The following is a 19,082-nucleotide window of genomic DNA, read 5'->3' on the forward strand; positions in this document are numbered from 1 at the left end:
CAAATTTGGAAATCTAAATTAAGACTCCTGAAAGGCCAAGCTGTTCAGAGCACATCATATGCAATAACAGGGGCAACTTTTCTCATCAACTTTATTACAATTAGAGAGCAGTACAGTTTTCCCTAATTATTGTACATTCACCTACTTCCCATTTTAGACAGAGCTTAACCCTCCAGGGCGATAAGGGGGTCTGTTTATGGAGAGTTGTTCCACTTCTGCCAGTGACTTCTCGCCAAGAATCATCTAGAAAATACCAACTGGTTGTGACATGAAATTAGTGGGTTTTATGTATGTTAACAGCATTCTGTGTTCTCTTTTTCCCAAAGGACAAATCAACCTTTGAGAGCCCAACTCAAACATGACAGAAAACTCAGCTTTTTGGTCATTTGTGGGAAAAGTTTCAAATACGAGGGTGGCCTCCCCCGAGAGGGTTCGTGTTTGTCGATGGCTGAGTCATAAGTGGCCAAGTCAGGCTAAGTGACTTGCTCACCTGTACAAAGTCAGGGGTCTGTGCATAAGGGTTCTTCCTCGGGGCAGGTTTCCATTTCACAGATACTGAGTGACAAAGAAGCCATTTAATGGATTTGCTAGCAGAACTTGTCAATATGTTGCAAATTGGGATTCATTAATATTAAAATAAAGTAGTCATCCTGGAAGAGTAAGTAAAGCACTGAGGCTTTTGTTCTGATTTATACAGTTAGCACTGTCTGTGCCTCAGTTTCTCAAATCCCAATTGGGAGCGATGATTTTTGACATTTATGGCACAGCATATTGAAGGAATCACTGAGATAATGTCTATAAAGCACTTGATATTACTGGGAAAACAGTATTATGTGACCTCAGGGTATGTTTAAAATGACACCTCAACAAGTAATCATTATGATTATTAACATCTATTAAAAATCTTCAGAGGTCCTTATAACTTAGAGAATAACTGAGGTTCAGGATGTAAAAACTTAAAAATTAGTTGTAACCTGTCTGAGTGTAAATTGGTATACATTTTGTAAAGGATAGTTAGGAAATATATGTATCGAAAGACTTGAAAATGTGCATATTCTTTTATCTAAGAATCTCTCCTATTTTTCAATATAGTACTTCTTACATCAGTGAAAATTTGCAGGGGTTGGGGGGGAAGCATACACCCCCATTAACAGAGGATTCGTTACATAAATTATGGCCATCTAAATAATGCAATATGCCATGACCCCTGGAAAAATTAAGGTGGATATAAATATGTATATAATCTGTATTTATATAAAGCAGTATTGTGAAAATGTCTGAAAGCGTGGGTACTAATATAAGTAGTGGTTACATATGAATAGGAGTATCATGGGGTATTGTTTTTTCCTCTTTTTTGTGTTTCTTTTGTATTTTTTATACAATAAGAATGTATTACTTTTCGAGAAACACTAAAGCTGTTTCCATTTTAAAAAAACAAAAGTATGTCGCTCAACTCTTTCTTCCGGCTCTTGATTGCTCTTGCTTGTGGAAGAGTTCTTAATTTCTAAAGGTACATAAGCTCTTTGCATTCCAGCTGACAGCCCTCAGGGTCTTCCAGATCTTTCTCCAGGAGCCCCAGCACTTCATCATCCTGGGCTTTGATCCACTCCCCCCCCCCCCCCCCCGCCCCCTCACTTTCTCTCTTCAGTTTGTACCTCGTATGTACCCCTGGCCCCACTCTTTGTGGAAAAGACTTAGCCACACAAGCCAACTAGTACCTCTGATTGTACCTTTGGTAGAGAGAGAGAAGTAGTAATTCCTTTGCTTGGTTTTTGAGTCTCAGACTTTTTGCCACACATCGAGAAGTTTGAAAACTACAAATAAGAAGTCAGGGCGTGTTCAAACCCAGTTTGGAAATTTTCCTTTGGCTCCTATGTTGGTATATTCTGCCCATGTTGGCTTCATCCTGACACCCTCCTGGTTCAGTTACAGCTTCTGCAGCGCGGTGAGCCTCTTCCCAAACCTCTCCCGAACCTGACTGGCGCCTGAGGCAGGGAACTGGGTTGTAAAAGTATTTCACATTGAAAGCAGGGCTCTGCTTGCAGGGGATTTGGTTTTAGGTTTCTTAAAGAGTGTGTCGCTCACTTCCACAGAAGAGAAGACCGGAATACTGTTCATGCGCTAAACATCTAGGAAGATAATGAAATATCTAAGTGATTGGAAATTCAACAGATTTCTTCATTAACCATATTTCTGGCTCTTGTTTAGGTTTCTGGTTGATTTTTCGGTTTATATATTTTAAAGTCAGTCTTCAAGATAGGTTTGTGAAGATAACTTGCTGTTTTATTGTTTACCTCTAGTTGTTAATTTAGTGACTGAGGGAAAAATGGGGCCATTATGGAACAAAAAGGCTCGCCTAACACATACGTAATAACTCTCATGCCCAGAATGGATCTGCCTTGAAGGGAAATGCTCTGCTGTTACTCCTTTAGTTCAAATATAGAGTAGTCACCAGGGAAGCTCGGAGACCCAGGTGCTGGTTTTATCATTGCCTGTGCTATGAGGTTTTATTTATTACTTGGCATAGAGTCTAGATATTTGTTTGGACATTAAATGGCAATAGAATATAAATATTACCTTCCTAATATCTGCATTTCTTTTTATTTCCAGTCAAAATGACATCATGTCACACAACCATTAAAAAAAGGAAATTAAAACCCCAGAAATATGTTAAAGTGCTGCAGCGAGTCTCTGAGCTATAAAAGCAGGGGAACTCTGCGCTAACATTGGAATGGCACCGAAAGAGCTTTTCCTGTGCTGTTTGGGAACACAGCTCTCCAGCCCCTCATTTCCATTGTTTCCAGGAATTAAGTATTCGAGAAGTTCAGAAGGACAGAGGAGTGATTTCTCTAAAAAGAAACTCTGAAAAGAGAAAAGTCAGTTTTCATAACTGAGAATGCATCCTTCCTGACTATAAAATTTTAATTTGCAAATAAATCCCCTTAGAGAGAATTTCCTTACTTGATGTGTGCGAAGTGGATTTAAAAAAAGACTAAAGGCATGAAAAGGCCACAAATGGAATTTAGTTACAATTTACTCATTACAGATGTTTTGAATGGATTTTGTAATTTTTTTTTTTGAGAGAGAGCATGTGCACGTGTGCACATCAGTGGGAGAGGGGGGAGAGGGAGAAAGGGAGAGAGAGAGAGAGAGAGAGAGAGAGAGAACCCCAAGCAGACTCCCTGATGAGTGCAGAGCCCAACACAGGGCTCAGTCCCACGACCCTGGGATCATGACCTGAGCCAAAATCAAGAGATGGATGTTCACCTGAGTCACCCAGGTGCCCCTGGATTTTGTAATCTTGTCATTAGTATTCGTGCATAAAATCTAATTGCATTATTTTAAATGTTCTTTGCATATAGCATTTCATGCTGCATGAACACTTGGACACTGTAAATAATAGTTTTGTATTATCAGAGCTGTTCTGTCTTGACCAGGACCTCAGTTGAAGCCCAAAGAAGGGCTCTGCTTAGATTGGTTCTGCATAGAAAGTTACTGATTTCCTCTGGGGGAGTTTGAGATTGTGAGACCGGGAAAGCCAGCCCCCACAGCCATTTATAAACAGTTCCAACACAAGGCCAGATGTAGGGGTTTGATTTTTTTTTTAACTATTTAATTAACTTTTACTCTTTGAAAAGTAATGACTTTGATGCCCCTGAAATGCCAACCAGTTCATCAGTCTTTTGGGGCTGGATGACATATTTCTTTCAGAAAGTTTGTTTTTAAGGGCTTTTGGTTTTGTGACACAAAACAGTTAATTCCTACAAATGCCATCTGGATGCATGGTGGGCACTAAAAATGATGATTGAGTCAATGGAGAATTTCCTATAATGTGGAATTTTTCAGATGCCTACATTGTTCCTATTCTACTGTGATGATTTAAAAATTGGGGCTTTTTCAATTTGGGATTACAGGTTTTTCTAGACCTCTGAGCCTCCCTTATTCTGCTACTGTCCCTGCCTGGTTTCAGATGACACCCTCCGAAGCCCTTTTCAGAGAACATGGACTAGGTGTTTGGAAGCGGAGTCACAAAATGCTCTCTCATCCTTGCCTTCCTGTTGCCATTTATAGCTTCATCTGTTTTTCTTTTTTCAACCTAAAATGCTCATGCTTCTTTATTTGTGGTTAATTATGCCCAATTAAGTTTTTCTTTCTTTCTCTACTAGATTCTCAGAATTGTCCTAAGTTTTAGGGGGAAAATTGATTAGTCCCATTTCTACTGGTGCCCCCTGAGCCCTGTGCTTGAATACAATGAGGTCACTTTGTTGAAGGATTAACTTTATATTACATTCTTGCAGAGTAGACGTATGTCCCTAAGGTACGACTACCCCCACTGATGAAATAAATATACCATTCTTTATGATTCCTCCTCGTTACCCTCTCTGTTGATTTTCAGAGAGTTTATGAATAGTCACATATTTATACAACTGGCCAAAAGTATACTACTTATTTTTCTTATAGTCTGTAATAACCTATGCAAGGTTATTAAAGGGTATACAGACCCCTTTTAAGGCATAGTTTCTTATGTCATTACTTTATACAAGGAGGTCACATTCCATCTCGGCAACAATCTCTTGCTCTTAACCTTTTTCTCTGATTATAAAAGTAATATATGTTCATTGTGGGAAATTCAGAGAATGTACAGCACAAAGAGAAGGAAGAAAAGCACTTTAACACCCACTTTTTGGAAATAACTACTGTTAAGCAGTTTATATATAGACATATTTTCTTTATTCTGTGTATGTTCATTTTTTAAAAAGTAACCATATTGTATATATGCTCCTGTAATCTGCTTGTTAACCTAGCCGTATATTATATGTCAGTAAATAATTTTTTTTCCCTGTAGCTTTGCTTTTGAGGACTGCATCATATTCCATCCCATGGGTATGCCATGATTTTACCATCCTCCTCCCTAGCCACTTAATCTGTTTTTAGGGGGTTTTGCTTTGTTTTGTTTTAAGTAACAATCTTTATCAGATGACCCTTCTCATTCAGTAATCCTTTTTTTATTTTTCTCTAGTCAATGCAGTGAGAGAACTCATCAGGCACATTTGAATCTAAGACAATGAGCTTTGTCTTGCATATTTTTAATGCTGTCTTTGTCTATAGCACTGGACCACACCTTGTAATGGTCTATACCTAAATTAAGGGCAGGTTAATATATTGAAACATGTGAGTGTAGAGCAAGTCATAAAGGCATGGGAAATAAATTAAAAGTCTTTATCTAACTATCTGAAATACATCCCTTCACATAGTATACTTCCATAGAGTAGATGCTTATTTCCCTTGAATAATGAGTTTAATATATCTTAATTACGTTTTGTGGCAGCAGAATGACTTCTCCTCAGCTCTTTAGCTGTTAGTTCCATATGATATTTGAATTGGCTCTTTTAACTGCAGATACTAAGTGTTGGTCATTCTGCTGTGAGTTGGCTGTATGGACAGAGAAACACATCCTCCCCTCATAATGTCAGACATTCATTCATTTAACAATCACCCGTTTCTTGACACGGTAGGAATCAATTCATTATGCAAACAACTGCAGGAACAGGTCAACAATTCAAGTTTTATTGGTGGCTTAGCCTGAAAAACAAAAACAAGAATTAGAATTCAGATATTAAAATGATACACTTAATTGTTTAAAGCTATTTTTATGGTTAAACATCTTGGATGGCAATTAGTAATATGGGTGGAGGATGGATGTGACATATATCTTAAACCTAGGTGCTCATTCCTGTCCCTTTCATGCATTTCTTGATTAAATACCATGGATTTTACGAGTAACAGCTTCCCTGCATGAAGAGTTCTATGGCTTTTTCCTCTACATGTCTAATTTGAAAAAAGAATTCTTCTCAAGGGTTTAGAAAGTAATTCATAAAATGGGAGGAATAATAAATATTGTGCCTTAACTCATATACTAGTATAGATAGAAAGATTTGGTACACCTGGGTATAATTTTAGTTAATTTCCACAAGAGACAGGTTGAAAGTTTACTGTTTGGAAGCTGGGGAAAGGGGGAGAAGATGGCTAAATCTCATATTTGTAAAAATGATTACATTGTCTTAAATGAAAATGCTACTCTATTAACAACTTCAATAAGCATTGCATTTGGGAAAATCTTTTCAATAAAAAGTTACCTGAAGTTCACTCCAACTTAAAATATACAAGTGAGGAAAAAGTACTTACTCTGATTTATGTGTCTTTTGGAGGTGTAATTATTGGCTTTTTACTCACCTATGTAAAACAATGTACTTTTGTAAATGGATTTCTGGCCACTTTACGCAGCTTTTTTTTTTTTTTTTTTTGCCTTTTTTTTTTTTTTGCCTTTTTTTTTTCCCTACATAAAAAGTAAGCACTGTCAATCAAGGAATTTTAAGGTTTATTTCCTCTTTAGAAATGATTGATAGCCTTTTAGATTTACAAGTTGACAAGTTAAAGGGTTCTATTGGTATAATTATGTACTAAATTCACAGTCTTTCAATTTAAATGTCCTTTTAAAACCACAAGATTATCATACCTGTATTTTGAAAAGTGGGCCAGTCAGTTTGGGTTGGTATACAAATTGCTTCCATTAGCCTTGGGACCTATTTGAATTTAATACAGTTTTTTAAAGTTAGTAGTAGTATGAATCTTACTTTTGAAATTTAGGTTAATGGAAATGCATTTTAAGTAAAGCATGTGGCAACTTGTTTTCTAATGTATAGCTAAATGTCAGAACTACAAAGACTGTCTTTTTACTCCGTGTGGGAGAAAATATGTGGTTGAAAACGTTAGTTACACTAAAAAAGAAAAGAAGAAAAACACCCACCCTCCCACCCACCCATTACCTAGAGGATACGGGGGATGTGGGTAGAGGACTGAGCTGTCATCTTTTCCTGGTCAGGTGAGGAAGGCTGAAGATATTTCATACCTTGAGAAGGAATTTTGAAAATTATAGACCAGAGTCTACTTCGTATCACACTTAATTTAAGGAGGCTTTGAAGAGTGTAGACAATATGAGTACAATAAGGCCCATTGTCTCCAAATATTATTATAGGTTTGTTCTTCTTTTAGTCTTTTTAAGAATTTTTCTTGGAGACCCATATGCTCTATGCTAGTGCTCCACAGAGGCTAGTCTTTTTCCTGAAATAATACTGATGTTAGTGAATGAGTCTGTCATTTTAGATGTGAGGGTGTTGTATCGAGGACATTTTCAACACCTATCACCTTGCAGACTCTATCAAGTGTAGACTAGGTTTTATATGCTGAGAAGATCTCATCTCCCTGCCCCTCACCACGTTCTTGCAGGCTTAATCACCACAGAGGCATCGACTTGTATGGTGTGCTGAGATCTACTACAGATTTTTCAGTTAAGCAAGTACTTGTAATTCTGCTGTTTATAATGTGTGGATACCTTCAGACAAGGCCTTGAGTATTTATTTTGCCCTGAGCTTTTAGCTAGTGGATCCTAAAACTTCATATCAAATACCATTTTACTTTCTATTTTTGATTATGTAAGCAATATAGAATTTGGCCAGAAGAACTGAGTTCAGGAGTCGTTACTAAGGTTCCTACCAATGTTCTTTTGAGTGAGTCCCTGCCTACCATGGTAAATAGCAGCAGTAGACAGTGAAAATGTTCAGCAAGGGGATTGTGCATCTGATCATCTTGTGATGTAATTCAAAAGTATAAATTAAATTTCTGACTTCTAGTTGTTTCCATGCCATCAGTGTTAGTTTCTGTTTTATTTAATGAAATTGTTCTAATCCTGTGACTTCTTCCTTGCAGCGCTCAATGAACCCACCATCGATTATGGTTTCCAGAGGTTACAGAAGGTCATTCCCCGGCACCCTGGCGACCCCGAGCGTTTGCCAAAGGTCAGGATTCTTCTTTTTGGGGTTACAGTCTCTGTAACTTGACTTGAGCTTAGGTGATTAGCAGAAAACTTTGCTATTGATGAAATTAGCTCATAGGTGAACAACGCAACATTTTTGTCTTTTGTGTGTTTGGTACTATAAGGTAAACAATAATAAAAGTAGCAAGCATTTATGTGCCAGGTAGTGTTATTCTTATTTTTACATATATTATGTCATTTCTTCCTTTCAAAAACCCTCTGAGTTGGTACTTTTATTTTAGAGAAGAAAATAATCAAGCAAGGAGAGGTTAAATCATTTGCCCAAGGTCACAAGCATGTAAATTGCTAAACTGAGATTCAAATCTATACAACCTGGCTCCAAAGTCCAGGTTATTAATCATTGCATCATATCAATTCTTAAGAGGAAAGAGAACACTGGCTTTCTACCTATGCAAGGATTTATACCTATCCCTAATGCAGCTAGAACTCAAAAGAAACATATTGGTAGATCTTGCAACTGGACAAATAAGACAGAGCCTTTTACCTCCAGAGGCATCCTACCTAATTGGAAATAAGGTATAAAAGTGTGAGAAATTAAACAAAAATTCAAGAGTAGTATATGTCATTCAGCAATACACTGAAATTGCCAATACAGAAAGTAGGAAATTCACATATTGACTTCTATTCTGTACCTGTTGTCAATATCGGGGGTATTCTCATCTCTGTACCCGAGGAACACGGGCCTTGTGTCACAGAGATCACTATACACAACTAGTCACTAGAGGAAGTAATAGATACATTTAACCAAAGTGCAACCAAAGTCCTGTGAGGACTCCGAATAGAGAACAATTAAATAAGTTCAAAATACAGAATTAGTGGAACTACCATTCACCATTTACTGACAGCAAAATAAAGTTTCATTTATTACACAAATGGAAACTATTATAAATTCAATGAGTAGATGAGAGGTGCTCTCCTTGCTGGAATAAGGCTGGAGATATGTCACTTCTGAGTCTGTTTTGCCTCATAAAACACTTACAAAAATGAAGTTGGCGTCCTTCTTAGCTCAACAAACTTCTTCAGGGGATTGGCTTACTGCCAGATCCTACCTGTGTGCCTGGTACCCTGTCAGAACAGACCTTGCCCAGGAGAAAAGTGCCCCCCCCCCAAATTGTTGCATAAATGAGAGGAGCCAGTAGAGGAGAGGAGGGACACTACCTGACTGAAGAGAGGAAGAACTGTGACCAGCAAGAATGGGAGTTCTCTACCTAGACCTGGGGGAAGAAGCACACAGCCTCAGTCTCTAGCTCTGGCTTCCGGGAACAGCCTTGCTTCCGCCCAGTGTTGTGGACCTTACTGAAAGCGTTTCACCTCAGGAGGAAACCATATGGTATGTCAGACTGTTCATATCCTTGTCTTTGAAACAGGCCTCCATCATACACATCCTTCTCTTTCACCTGACTTAGTGAACGGCAGTCTCCATCTGTAGTATAGATGTGCCTCGGAGAGATTTACTTTCAAGGCTCTCTGTCTAGCAAGAACCTAGCTCCCATGCATTTCCTGTGGGATTATAATTGGTAATTTTATAGCACAATGATATAAATGATGTGTGTCCACCCAGTGGTCAGTGCCTGAGGTGTCTCAGTGGTAGAAAGAAGACATGGGCACAATGACAGACTTGTCTTAATTTTTCCTTTTGGGGACAGTCTTCACTTTACATGTGGCATTTGCTGTCTCTAGAGTCTGCTGAAGGACCTGGAGAGTCCGATTGGCAGGGGTGGAACTCAGAGCAAGGACATTTACTAGCTATGCAGCAGGGGTCAAAATTCTTGTTTCCCCCCCCCCCCAAATTCTTTGCCTCTGTGCCTCAGTTTCCTTCTCTATCAAATGGAGATGGTAATATTTTCCACTTTTTCTGATAGTTATTTCAACCAGTTATTTAGCACTCAACAAAAGATAGCTATGATTATCTGCAGGTGAGTAAGAGTGGGATTGTTGCTTCTTAGGGCTCTTGCATCCAATCTCTGCAGAGCAGGAAATCTTAATCCTGGTGGCAGTTGAATGTATGATTCATCTTCTGTGCCTCAGGTTTTTCATCTATAAAGTGGGGACAATAATCGCGCTGACTTCCTGGGGATCACGTAAGGAAAAAAGGAAGTAATCCTGTGGATGCACTCTAGCACAGCTATCTGGCTCACAGTTGCTTCTCTGTAAATATTTATTGAAAAAAAAAAACAGAAGATAAATCTGATTTAACGGTTGAGGTCTAAAGAAGCCAGGAGGTACTTTTCTTATTCATAATGAAATAAGAGAAATAGGCATATAGGGCTTATTTTTGTGTACTTTTAAAACCATTTTTACAGTTGCACATCACATTCAGAAATGTTGAACAAATAGCACAGGCACGTGTCACTGCATCCCCGGTGGCCTGATGGTGAAGTTCCCAGCCTTCTTTTCCTGGGTTTGGGAGGAGTAATCAGGACACAATGGATTTGTGTGCTGAGGAAAACACTCCGCAGCCTGCATCTAGCCACTTGACTGCTCAAGGGCTCTGGCCGGAGCCGCCCCAGGAAGTTCTCTGTGTGACTCAGACCAGAGTGGCTGTCCTCCTGGCTCTGAATGTTAAGGTGGAGGGAGAGTTCAAGAGCAGGGTCAGGAAGTGGTGGATGGAGCCAGCTCGAGGTATTCCTGTGGACTTGGGAGATTTATACTTAGGCTGTCCATTGTTAGGGGGATAAAAACGGGCTCCGCCTTTCTTAGAATCATGGTCAGTGTTTGTCAAACAGGAGTGTTTCAGTGAGCCATGGACCACACACCTTAAAAAACAAACTGCACTTTATTAAACCCATGTGTTTGTGAATAGACAAAGCTAGATTCATACAACCACCCACATATTCTGTCAAATGAAACTGCTCCAAAGACCAAGTAGACAGCTTTCCATAATAATATGCCTTTGTATACTGGCTTGTGCTTTTTCAAAGAACTTGTACATGTTTTGTTTTATTGGAGCCCCTCTTATGAGAGAAGTTGGGAAAATAGACATCATTCCCATTTACCAAATGAGAAAACAGGAGCAAGATGAACCCTTCTCTGTCAACTATTTTGTTCCTGAAAGTCGCCATTAGTGATAGTGGCTGTACGCACACATTTAAAACAGTATAATTATCCTAAGCCCAGGTGTTATTTGGTTTCCTTTTTCAGATGCGCAGGGAGAAAGGTGAACTAAGATTTTAAATGGAACTGTTCTGTTCTGTTTCATACAAACTTGCCTCCCTCTCTGGATCCTGGCCGGAGGGAGAAGAACACGTGATGGACTTTGGGGTGAAAGTTGACTCTTCATGTAATGTGGCGGTGAGGGGATGGGGACTGTGGTCAGTCAGAGACCATGAGATGCAGACATGTATGACGCAATCCAGAAGCACTGAACAAGGAGTTCTCTCTGTTTTGAAGGCCAGCGGTGTCTCCACCCTCTTTCAGTGTATTAGTTGTCTTCCTGAGTGGGCAGTGAGCATTAGCACAGAGGCGTGGAGAGTGGACCAAACCTCACCGGCATTCTGTGTGTTGCCAGTGAGTCCCAGGGAGCACGTAGTGTCACTTCATGCCCAAGGTGTGCCGGGCACTGCTCTATCAAGGTGTTCAAAGAGCACAGAGGCCGAGAGAGTGAGCTCTCAGCTCAGACAGATATGGAGTTGGCAAACCAGATCCACTGCTCTGTGCAGTGACTCAGCCTTTCCAGCCTCTGTTTTCTCTTCCTCAACGCATGGTTGCTGTTGGGCATTGGTGAGATAATTTAGGCGAGGAGGCCTCTCTGGTATCTAGCAAGACTCCAGTACGCAGAGGCCACAGGCCCTGCAAGGCAGGGACTCCCCACTCCACAGGAGCCAGAGGCCCAGAGGGCTGGCGACTTGCCCGACTCCACAGCTAACAAGTGGGAAGACTAAAATTCGAGTCCTTGGGCTTAACTGCCTCACTGTCACCATTGCATCATATTCCCACTTTTCCTTCGGATCTGGAAACCCAAATAATTCTGTCTTGAGGTGATTAGCTCCGGTCTCCTGTTCCTCGCCTACACCTTTCCCCCATCCTACTTAAACTCTTGCCAGCTTTCTCGCATCATCCCACTGAAGGGGGTTGTTGGCATGGGGACCTCCGTGGGGCAAAAGTGTCTCTACCAGAGCCAGTCCTTCTTTTAGAGAAAATAAAGCAGTTTGAGAAAAGTAACAAAGGCAGCATTTGTGTATTTTGCTTTATGGAGCTGAAAATATCTGGTAAATTGATCCAGTGGGAGTAATAAATACACATTACTTTATCTTGTTCTTCATGTCCTATACCCCTGAGCCTTGATAGAACAACACCACTTAATAGACTTAAAAAAGAGTAATTACACTCATTGGTTGTGTGATTTTTCAGCCCTCCCAGCCCTGCCTGACCTTCTAATTTAGCTCACCGTGTCTAACTAATGCATTTATATTCATCTTTTATGAAGCATGTATAGTACAGAATTGACTTTAGAGCTTTTTTCAAGCTGTCCTCCCAGGTCTCCAATCTGGTTAGTAGTAAGGAGAGTGGGAACCATCCATCTCTATACTGTTCACATGTATAGATAACGCATACACAGGGCTCATGGCATTTTTTTATTTTTTATGAAACATAATAAAAAGTATTTATTACATTTTTACTTTAAAGCTTTTATACATTCTAGCATTATTTACAGCTAAACATGCAGGCAAAAGATGCGAGTGTTTTTAAAATGATTACTGTTAATGTTTCTGCTTGTCAGAAGTGCTTAAATTTTCCTGCACTTTGTCTAAAAACTTAGTACTGTTGCCTTTTAAGAACAACACATTTAAAAGATCTTGCAAGTCAGATTTGCAAACACTGCTGACAGTTTGTGATGAATGATATTGCAAAATTTGCAAGATGTTTGTCATTTTGCACAGCTGACATATTAAGGAGCAGATTAAGAAATGCAAAACCCCTATGGAAAACAACTATCCCAAACAAAAACCAAAACAAACCTCAAGCAAACCTTGAACCCAGAGAACACACACACCAGAATCTCTCACCCGGGTTTTCTCTCCCAACTTCCCACTCAGCCAGTGGAACCCAATTGTTCTCAGTGCATTTTCTCTCACCATATGGTCTCCTCATTACCATACACTAAGAGTCCATATGGGAAACTTGTGAAATGAACTGTATTCATTTTAACTGCCAGATGAGCAGCCTTTTGCTTTGCAAGCTTAGCTTAAGTCATCTGCTGTCTTCATGTTGTTATGGCAACACGGCACCAATAAAAAATTCTAATCTACTGTAAGTGATCACAGTATTTTAAGTGCTTGCCTATAACTGCCCTCAAAGGGGAGGAGGGAAGAAGGGTTATATTCTTCCAAAGAGCAAAGGGTTGTTCTTCATTCCAGCAGGTGTCACCAAAGAAGCTGGTGACATGGGTAGAGGTGCCACCGTGCCCATGTAGGGTAGTAGACGTGGATCGTAAGGGATGTGGATTGCAGAGGGATGGATGGTAGTGAGGACGGACTGTAGACCCTTTGGGAGGGTCGAGACAAGAAGAAACACTGAAAGTCAAAAACCACAGTTCTTCCAGCAGACATGTTACTCTGCTGGTGCTGTGCAGCCTGCCACAAATAAAACTCTAGATTCTAAACTACACAGGCAACAGATCCTTTTGGTAGCTTCTCCTTCACTGGCATGAGAAAAAATCTCAGCCTCCACGAGTCTGCTCTTCCTGTACATGGGAATTAGTCATTTCCAACACTGTGATAATTAAGAGCACCTTAAAGTAATGGAAGTAGGCAGCAACATCCTTAAATATAAATCATTTTCACCTCCGTGGGCCACATGATATGTTGCATCTCTGTCGCTCTATCTGTATTGAAAGTGAATGTTTATAGTCTCAGTTCATCAGTTCACATTAGCCTCATGCTGAATATTTAAACACAGAACAATTTGAACACACCATGAAGGAAGACAGTGACTGCACTTTCATTTGGAACAGCAAGGGCTCATCTAATAATAATTTAGTAAATCAGCCATTTAGTGGCTCGGTTGTGCACTGCATTGTGCCAAGTATTATTCAGTTCAACTGTACACTTGCAGAATTGAAATTCAGACTCTCATCACAGGCACTGTTTTTGCTCAATGGAGAGACAAGACCCAAAATCACCCTCCCTAAAGAGCGTTAGTGTTTAGTGATTTATCATAAATACAGAGCTGGGGCAAAATAAAACCAGAGTCGACTGTATACAATGTATTCTAATTATGCTGTTATTGTTTTAGTCTTTATGCAAAGACTATCAGTGATTCAAAACCTGCAGTTGCATCAGTGAAAATACAAATAAGAAATCTTTGCATAGCTACATTGCCTGTTAGCAGAAAAGGGGGATAAGTAAGGGTTTCAGAAAACAATAAAGAAAAACCTTCCATTTTTGTCTTCCATACCGTGACGCTAGCCACTCTCTCAACTTATTCATTCGTTTATTTTTGTAATTTGAGGAAACTCTATTAACATTATATCCAGGAACCCAAATGACTCTACTCAAACAAAAATACAGAAACAAAAAGCAAATCATATGGTATATTGAACTCTTAGGAAAAGCACAGTTGAGTTTGAATACAAGAAGCATTTTGTCTCTGCATTCTCTTGTTAAACACACAAACTATGGAATGCATACCTTTTCTTCCTCTCTCCCCTTTATCTGCCAGAAACCTTGTGGGCAAATCCCACAACCTGTTTTGATAATGCGCTCAATTTAGAGGCTTGGTGTCCCCTCTACTTTTGCTTCTTTTAGTAAGGGAGTTTAGCTTGATCTATGCACACCTGAAATTGAATATAGAATCGTGTATGTGGTTATGAGTATGCAATTTTTTAAATGTTTATTTATTTTGAGAGAGAGAGAGAGAGAGAGGGAGGAAGAGGGAGGGAGAGAGAGCAGGGGCAGGGGCAGAGAGAGAGGGAGAGAGAATACCAAGCAGGATCCACACCGTCAGTGCAGAGCCCGGCTCGGGGCTCGATCTCACGAACCATGAGATCATGACCTGAGCTGAAATCAAGGGTCTGACACTTAACTGACTGAACCACCCAGGTACCCCAATGAATATGTATTTTTTGAGGGGAGGAAGATTATAGCTTCATTTAAAAGGCCCATGATCCTCACAAAGAGCTATAATTTTCCCTTCTTTATTTTGTCTTCAACTGACTTATTTTTCGGTTAAGTTATTCCACTTGTCATTATTATATCAGGCCCATTTCGGAGATGGGACAACTAAGGCTCAGAGAGGCCAAGTAATCTGCTTAAGCTTATGCAGCTGGTAAATGGAGTTTTCTATCTCACCAGACTTCCTCACTGTTAATCTGTTCAGAATCTTTCACTGCTATTCAAATAGGACTGCATCTCAAACAGCACTCAAGGCACATAATGCACATATATGAATGCATATAATTTGCCAAAGTTCTCTGGAAAATAAGTGAAGATTATCAATATTATGGCTGGCTATTGCTCAACAAAGCACCAAGTGCTGGCATTAACACTGCTCTACAGATGAGGAAACAGAGGCATGCATTTACAATGCTAGTAAGTGCCAGAGCACGGATTTGAGCCAACTATATTGAAGTCCAGAGCTAGTATCCCTAAGCTCTGACTCCTAGAATTAAGAAAAAGGAATTTGAAGAAAAAAGGCAATTTTGCAAACCAATGCTAAAAAAATCCTCAAGCTTGGCTAGGGATTGGGGTGGGGGGGCGGTAGAGGAAAAGGGCAATGGTAGTATGGACTGAGGTTAGCTCACAAAGGGCCAAGCCCAGCAAAAGTGGCAACGTGAATGAAAAACATGCACATAGAAACACTGGAGATAATTCTTTTTCTCTTTAGCAGTAGAGTCATTGTCATAGGGACTTGTAATGTCAGTTATTCCAATAGCTGGATTCTGGAACGGAACCTCTTGCAAGTTCTTTTTTAGCACTGAGCTCTTGATGAGGGTAACTGTGTTTATCCTACTTCGTATCACATCCGCTGGGCAGAGGAATCAATGTAATTACTCATTAGTTCAGGGAGAAGTCACAGGAGGAGCAAGGGCTAACTCCTGTTTCCCCCTTACAGTCCAAAATCCTCCTCTTGGACTGAAGCCCTGAGAAAGAGACACTAGGAGGTAGGTCTTCAACCTTGCTCACTATTTTCAGCCTTGAGTTACACTTCAATTAAGCATCAGAGTAATAAGAACTGAGCCCCAGCAGTCTCGAGGCAGTGGATTTTAATTGCAGTTATACTCAGGACCATCTGTAAAGCCTTGAGAATTTACAGTTATCATTCGTCTAGAGGTACATATAATAACCGGTGATGTTGGACAATTTAAGAAGCAAAGCAAACTGTATTTTTGCCTCCCTTAGATACCCTTAAAGTACAACATAGTTCCAACATGCATATATCACTTACTCAAGTTTAACTATACGTACTTGTCCAAATATATAAATATACACATCTGTATACACGCACACCAAACACATACATACACATACATAGGTATGACAGTAAATTTCTCTGTTTACTCAATGGTCCTTTGACTTTCAAACTAGATATTTATTCTGCTTTGCCCTAGGGAAAGGGAAGCCACAACCCAAAGACAAAGAGAAACAGAAGTAGTTAATTTTCGGCTTTTGTGTTTCTAAGAGGCCAGGCCTTGGCGACTTAAAAGATTTTCAAGGGTAATTTTGACTCTAGGCAGTTTTTGTTTCATGTGCTGACTTTACAACCCACCCCTGAAAAAGGCACCTCTGCCCATAGCCTTCTCTTTAAGCAGAGACTTTTATCCTGATCAGAAAGTCGATTTCCAAGGCCACTCAGCAGGACCTAACCCAGAGCGTCGGTCTTAAACCAGTACAATGAATTGGAATAAGAAGAGCCGGCCAGAGGTTACCAAGTTCAGCTCTGTACCTCCAAGCAGGTCATATTCACAAGGGTGCAGGCACCATTTTTCACTGTATTTGTGGCGGGAAGCACCCCAGGCTCCCATTCACCAATTACCATGACACCATTTAGAAGAGAATGCCAGGAGACCAAAAAGAGGGGGAAAAGCCATTGTCATAACTCTTCTCAGGAATACCTGGTTTCACAATTTATACTTAACTGCTGACACTTGAAAAGTCGAACATTTTGGTAAAATGAATCAAGCTGTAATGTTTCTTTTATGAGATCCCCTTGCAGGAAAGGGAGGTTTGGCACCTTGTGGAGACCAAGCTTAGTTATCCATCATAGTAGTCAGCTGTCCTAGCCAGCTTCTCAGAGGTCACACGATCGAACCAACAGCTCTTACAACTATATTATTGCTTATGGAACAGTAATTGAGGCACCAGATAAAAATTACCTGGTCTAATAGGCAGCGAACAATTTTCACTCAATAAAATTATAAGCCAAATCATTCATTTCATAACACTCTGGCTAATTTATTTGTTGACCTTTTATTATCCATAGCTCTTCAGTGGTATTAACTGCAACTCAGACAAAATCTCTTGTTCATTTCACTTTCATTGATTTTTTTTTTCCATTGAGGCAATAACGGCTGCTTGAAAACAGCCTTTTTCTTTCCACTGTAAAAGTCAATCATGTAAGTTAGTATGTCTTACGTTGGTATAGCTGCCTTAGCTTACAACCCACTTTAATTTCATGTGATTCAGAAGTCTTCTATACCATGTTTGCAACAAAGGCAAAGCTTTCTGCTGTGCCTCTAGCCACATGGCATGATGATACATAATAATATGTTTGAGAAGGAAGAGTGCTCTCATTTAATCTGAACATAAAATCAACTTTAAAATTAGAGAAGGTTCAGAAATCCCCCCACATTTTCTTTAGACTGGGCTAGAAGGACTTCGATGCCTCTTGTATTAATAGCAGTAGACCCTTTCAGATTATTTAATTCCTTTGTTGTGGAAATTTCTGCAGATTTTAATTGTGGCTTGAATTTTATTTTTCTTTAAAGAATATGGGCAATGTGCATGTGCTAGAACATTCAGTAAGCTTCAGCTGAAGCTTCTTATATAATAAAATACCATGAAGTCTTTAGAATGCAAGGTTGTAAAATATAATTGTTACACATTTGGCATTTTATGCCTCCCTAGAAATAACCACTTGCTACCTATACCTCATCTATGCTCCTCCTTTCCATTTCAATTTACTCTAAAGTGGTCCTTAGCCATAATGAGAATGCCCCTTTCAACAGAGACATGTTTAATTATATCGATGCTAGATGTAAGTGACTCTTCTCAGTCATAGGGCTTCTGAGTAAAGAGTGCTTAAAGTGTGGCACAAAAGGTTTCTAATGCTCTGTGGTAAGCTCTATTTTGAGTTCATATTACCAGAAAAATGAAAAATTTGAGGAATGTCTCAGAGGATCGGAAACTAAACAGGGCTCAAGTATTATTTTGGTTTGTTTTACTCCTTCCCTCGCTGCCCTCATTATATGATTTTTTAGAATGCAAAGTCTACCATTGTGGAATTTTCCATTTGGCTGAATAAACACGAAGGAAGTTGGGATCTAAAACTACCCTCCACAGAAATTACCTCTCAGTACAACTAGTATTTATTGTTTTGTACATCCAGCTCTGCAGGAAATGGGCTGTGAGAAACTTCCAATCAATTTTTCAGTTTTCAGGTGTTCCAATCAGCAGTGTCGCCCAGACTTTCAGAAGGAAATGGGGAAAGAGCTAAAACTTAGAGGCTCGTGAGCTGAGTACACTGTTCAAAATCTGGACCTATTAGTAAACTCTACAGTGAGAAGGCAAATGAAATTAATGCTGATTGTATTGATAGATGCTTATCGCCTCTAAGCTGGGGTGGGGGAAGCCTCTGCCATTCCACTCCATTTTATGTTGCCTATATTTGGGCCCATTGCATCTTGAATCCCCCGATAAAGCAAAAGAAGATTGGTGATAAATAGCTGTCAGGGAAATGTGCAGTGACAGAAAGGTATTGTATTTCTTTCTCAGGAATCACCCAAGTTCGGCTTGACTTTGTAGGTTAGCTTCTGTTTTCTTCTACATCCTGCAAAACATTTCCCACTTGAGAGAGCATAAAGCCAAGCACAGATTGTCCTCACAATTTTCTGAAGTATCCCGGGCCTTAATTTTCAAAGGGGGCTCCCAGAATCTCAAAATCTGATTCTAAAATTTGAAATTAATGTTGTGTTGGTAAGTGGATATTCCTCTGGCTTTATGAGCTGAAATATATGCTTTGAGTGAAGGAG

At 39.7% G+C, this 19,082-nt stretch overlaps 1 protein-coding gene and 1 long non-coding RNA gene across 9 annotated transcripts in view; one reads left to right on the top strand and one right to left on the bottom strand.

The window, feature by feature from the left end:
* EBF1 (EBF transcription factor 1) overlaps nucleotides 1-19,082 on the top strand; it is a 388,437-nt gene that overhangs the window by 346,402 nt on the left and 22,953 nt on the right. For all 8 annotated transcript variants that reach the window (XM_053199629.1, XM_027033273.2, XM_027033265.2 and 5 more), the window contains exon 11: nucleotides 7,768-7,856. In XM_053199629.1, coding sequence (XP_053055604.1) covers nucleotides 7,768-7,856 — 89 coding nt within the window. The remainder of the gene's footprint in view (nucleotides 1-7,767; nucleotides 7,857-19,082) is intronic.
* The window catches only part of LOC128311044 (uncharacterized), a 416,015-nt gene continuing 403,219 nt past the window's right edge, over nucleotides 6,287-19,082 (bottom strand). The window contains exon 3 of the long non-coding RNA XR_008288969.1: nucleotides 6,287-6,584. This is a non-coding gene — a long non-coding RNA (uncharacterized LOC128311044). The remainder of the gene's footprint in view (nucleotides 6,585-19,082) is intronic.

The sequence above is a fragment of the Acinonyx jubatus genome, chromosome A1 (assembly GCF_027475565.1).
Source record: "Acinonyx jubatus isolate Ajub_Pintada_27869175 chromosome A1, VMU_Ajub_asm_v1.0, whole genome shotgun sequence".
Taxonomy (NCBI): Eukaryota; Metazoa; Chordata; class Mammalia; order Carnivora; family Felidae; genus Acinonyx; species Acinonyx jubatus.